Genomic DNA, 3,040 nt, shown 5'->3' on the forward strand with positions numbered 1-3,040 from the left:
GTTTATTCCTTTCCTCCCTGCAGAACTCTCCCCATTTCCTCCTGCCTGCCAGCCTGCTGCAGAATGAACCCATCGTGCTCCCAGCCAGAAGGATCTGCACCGATGGTGCAGACGCCACCGTTATTCCAATGCAGCCGGCTCATGTAGCCTTGCAGCCACACTTGGTGCTACCCAGGGCACCCCGTTGCTGCCCTAGGGCTGGAACACCAGCTGCTGCAGTCGTGGAGAGCAGCGCCACGATGACTGAACGTGCCTCATTGCAGCTGTGAGGAGGCTGGCTTGGAGGCTCTGGGCCAGAGCTGACGGCGGCAGCTATCAGAGCCGCATGTGCCAGGCTGGGAACCAGGCAGTCCTACCTCCTGCTCCAGACCCTGCACCAAAGCCTCGTGTATGGCACCACAATATATAGGGCCTGGCTGAAATGGGCACTTCTTCCATGGGTCACTGGTCCACAGCAGTGCGCATCGCCACATCGCTCCTTTTATTTTCCTGGTGTTTCATGTCTTTGGCCTTAGTTTCCAGAGTTGTGTGGTTTTACTGGTTATCCAAGTAAGTGAAGCGTGTTCAAAAGTAAACGCCATATTATGGAGAGGGGAATGACTCCCATGGACTTCAGACTAAAAAAAAAAAAAAAAGGAAGCCAAATGGCTTGGGAAATCTCATTATTTTAGGTCACTTTTGTTACCTTAGCATATACAATCTCCTTCTGAGATGATGGAAACAGTTAGCCCCGGAATTCAACTGTCCTTGTCTTGGGATGTGCCTCTGCTGTGGCCAGCTCGCCTGGGGGGGGGGCAAGCCCACTTACTGTGCTAATAAAGGGGATGAGAGGCTGCCCGGCCAGGGGGTACAGGTCTTCCCTACTGCCCTCAGCTGTGAGCCAGTGCTGCCCACCACTGCCCAGGGACTTGCCCTGCATGCTCAGCTTGTGTAGAGGCAGCTCTGCTCAAAGTGCCTCAGGGCTGCCCACGTCTCCTGAAAATCTCTTGCGTGGCTCCCTTCAGCCACCAGCTAACCCCTGGTCACAGGGTTTGGCCACACCTGTGCCATTCATAGCTGTCTTCACCTGCCAACAGGAAGGACGGGGAAGGAGGAAGAGTGGGAAGGAGGCGGTTGCAATTGGCAGGTGCCTCCAGCAGCTAGAGCCAGAGCAGCTAACAGTCACCGTCGGAGAGGCTCACAATGTCCTCAGCAACTTCTACCACTTCTTTGCCCAGTGGCCTGGCTGTCCTGACAACTTTCCCAGATGTGCTCTTCATTCCTGAAATCGTGAGTGCTGCCTTTTCCCTGGGGAGGGCAGATGCTGCTTGTGGGGCATCCAGCACACTTCATGCTGCAGGTGTCTGAGGGATGAGATCTGACACAGAGCATGTGGTTGAGGTCCCTGACCCACAAGGGTCTGGGGGCAGCCCCTGATGCCTTGTTCACTCTCAAAGAAAACCACAAGCCCTGAGCTGGGGGCTCTGAAGCTCTCCCTTATCCTGCAGGGGATTTCTGTGGTGCCTCTGAAAACATTTTGTAATTTTCTGCCTAACAAAATTGAAGGGGTTGCTGGTGGGTTTAAACTATGTTGCCAAATTCAGCCAATTAATTAATTGAAAGGTGATTTTAGCAGCTTACACAGGGAGAGGATAAACTGCTTGCTTAAAGTGGAGTGTAAAGATTAGCTGAGGTAATTGTTTGCAGCAGCAAAAAGCGTAGGCTGCCAAAGCTGTGCTGCTCAGCTGCAGTGTTCCTGAGCCGGAGGTGCACAGTGCTGGACCTGGGGGTGTGGGCAACAGTGGGTGAACAAATGCCTTGTAGCTTCTTCCCATATTGTAACTTCATTGAGCAGGAGACGATCATAATCTTATTGGATTTAGCAACGTGATTAAAAGTTGCTGTGAGCACTGACTAGAAGATGGAAAGTTTCAACTAGAACCTTTTCCCTGTGTTCTCTGCCCCCGCCCATGAAATCTGCTCTTCTCACAACAGCTTGAGAGGCTTTTTCCAAAGCCTGAGCACTTTCATACAGCATTGAGGGGTTTGGCTGAGTGTTACGGTATGGCACTCAAGATTATTTCATGCAAAAAACTTCAGCTTTGCCCTCTGGGACCAAATTATTCCCTGTCAACCAACTCAGTCCGCACTCCTGGGATTTACAGCATTCTAGTGATAGCAGTCAGGCAAAGAGGAATTGGGTTAAATCAGGCATTACCGATGTATGGAGAAAGGCTTTGCTTTCCAAATACTGTCTGGGGAGTTGGTCTCTGTGCGCAGGCCCTGAGAGCACGGGCCAGGTTTCCGGCAGCTGCATGAAGGAGGGTGCAAGGTCCCTGTGGAGGTTCTGGCTGGGCAGACACCTGCCAGCCACCCGGGCCACTGGGTTGTGTTAGTCCTGGTGCTGAGCATGCTGTTGGCCTCAGCTGTACCTTAAACTGTTCGACTGCAATTCCTGTCTCCAGGGGATTTGGCAAGGCAGCTGGCTTAATGAGACAAAAAGAAGCACCCTGTTCTTTGCTTTGGGTAAGATCTGGAAATGTGCATCCTAAAGGCTCAGGAACCACCCTCAGGAAAGAGGAATGCTGGATAACCGGATTTCTCTATCTCTGGAGGTGTATGACTAGGTTGTTCAGCTGTATAATCTCCGCTGTGTACAAAGGAGGCAGCTGCCTTGAATCACAGCATTCAGAAGGATAAAATAGTTTCTCAGTCCTTAGTGGAATCTGAGGTTACCTGTAGTGGGTTTATATGGTAACTACCAAAAAAAAAAAAAAAGGGCATTTCAAATGCTAGGACAGTTGTGAAAGTGCCAGAAGGCCCTGCCTGCAGCTCATGTGCTGATTAAGAACAACCATTTTTATTTTGTGTGACTGGGTTTAATTCTTGTAATCTGTTTTATTTGAAGAGCTTTCTGCATATATTGATGGCCAGGCCTATGTGGAAAAGCTGAAACAAGCTGAAAACAGATATGTTTGCATTGTAAAAGGCTATTTAAAAGATTTTCTTAGACTACTGTCCCAACATGCTGTGGGTTGTTATTGAAAACCTCTTTACCCTT

The 3,040-nt window shown here is 50.2% G+C and overlaps 1 protein-coding gene across 1 annotated transcript in view; it reads left to right on the forward strand.

Annotated features, from left to right (window-relative positions):
* The first annotated feature begins 1,160 nt into the window (after positions 1–1,160).
* Positions 1,161–3,040, forward strand: part of MAL (mal, T cell differentiation protein) — a 14,489-nt gene continuing 12,609 nt past the window's right edge. The window contains exon 1 of the mRNA XM_009643428.2: positions 1,161–1,269. Within this exon, the coding sequence (XP_009641723.1) occupies positions 1,183–1,269 (87 nt within the window). The 5' untranslated portion in view covers positions 1,161–1,182. The remainder of the gene's footprint in view (positions 1,270–3,040) is intronic.

The sequence above is a fragment of the Egretta garzetta genome, unplaced genomic scaffold (assembly GCF_000687185.1).
Source record: "Egretta garzetta isolate BGI_Z169 unplaced genomic scaffold, ASM68718v1 scaffold360, whole genome shotgun sequence".
Lineage (NCBI taxonomy): Eukaryota > Metazoa > Chordata > Aves > Pelecaniformes > Ardeidae > Egretta > Egretta garzetta.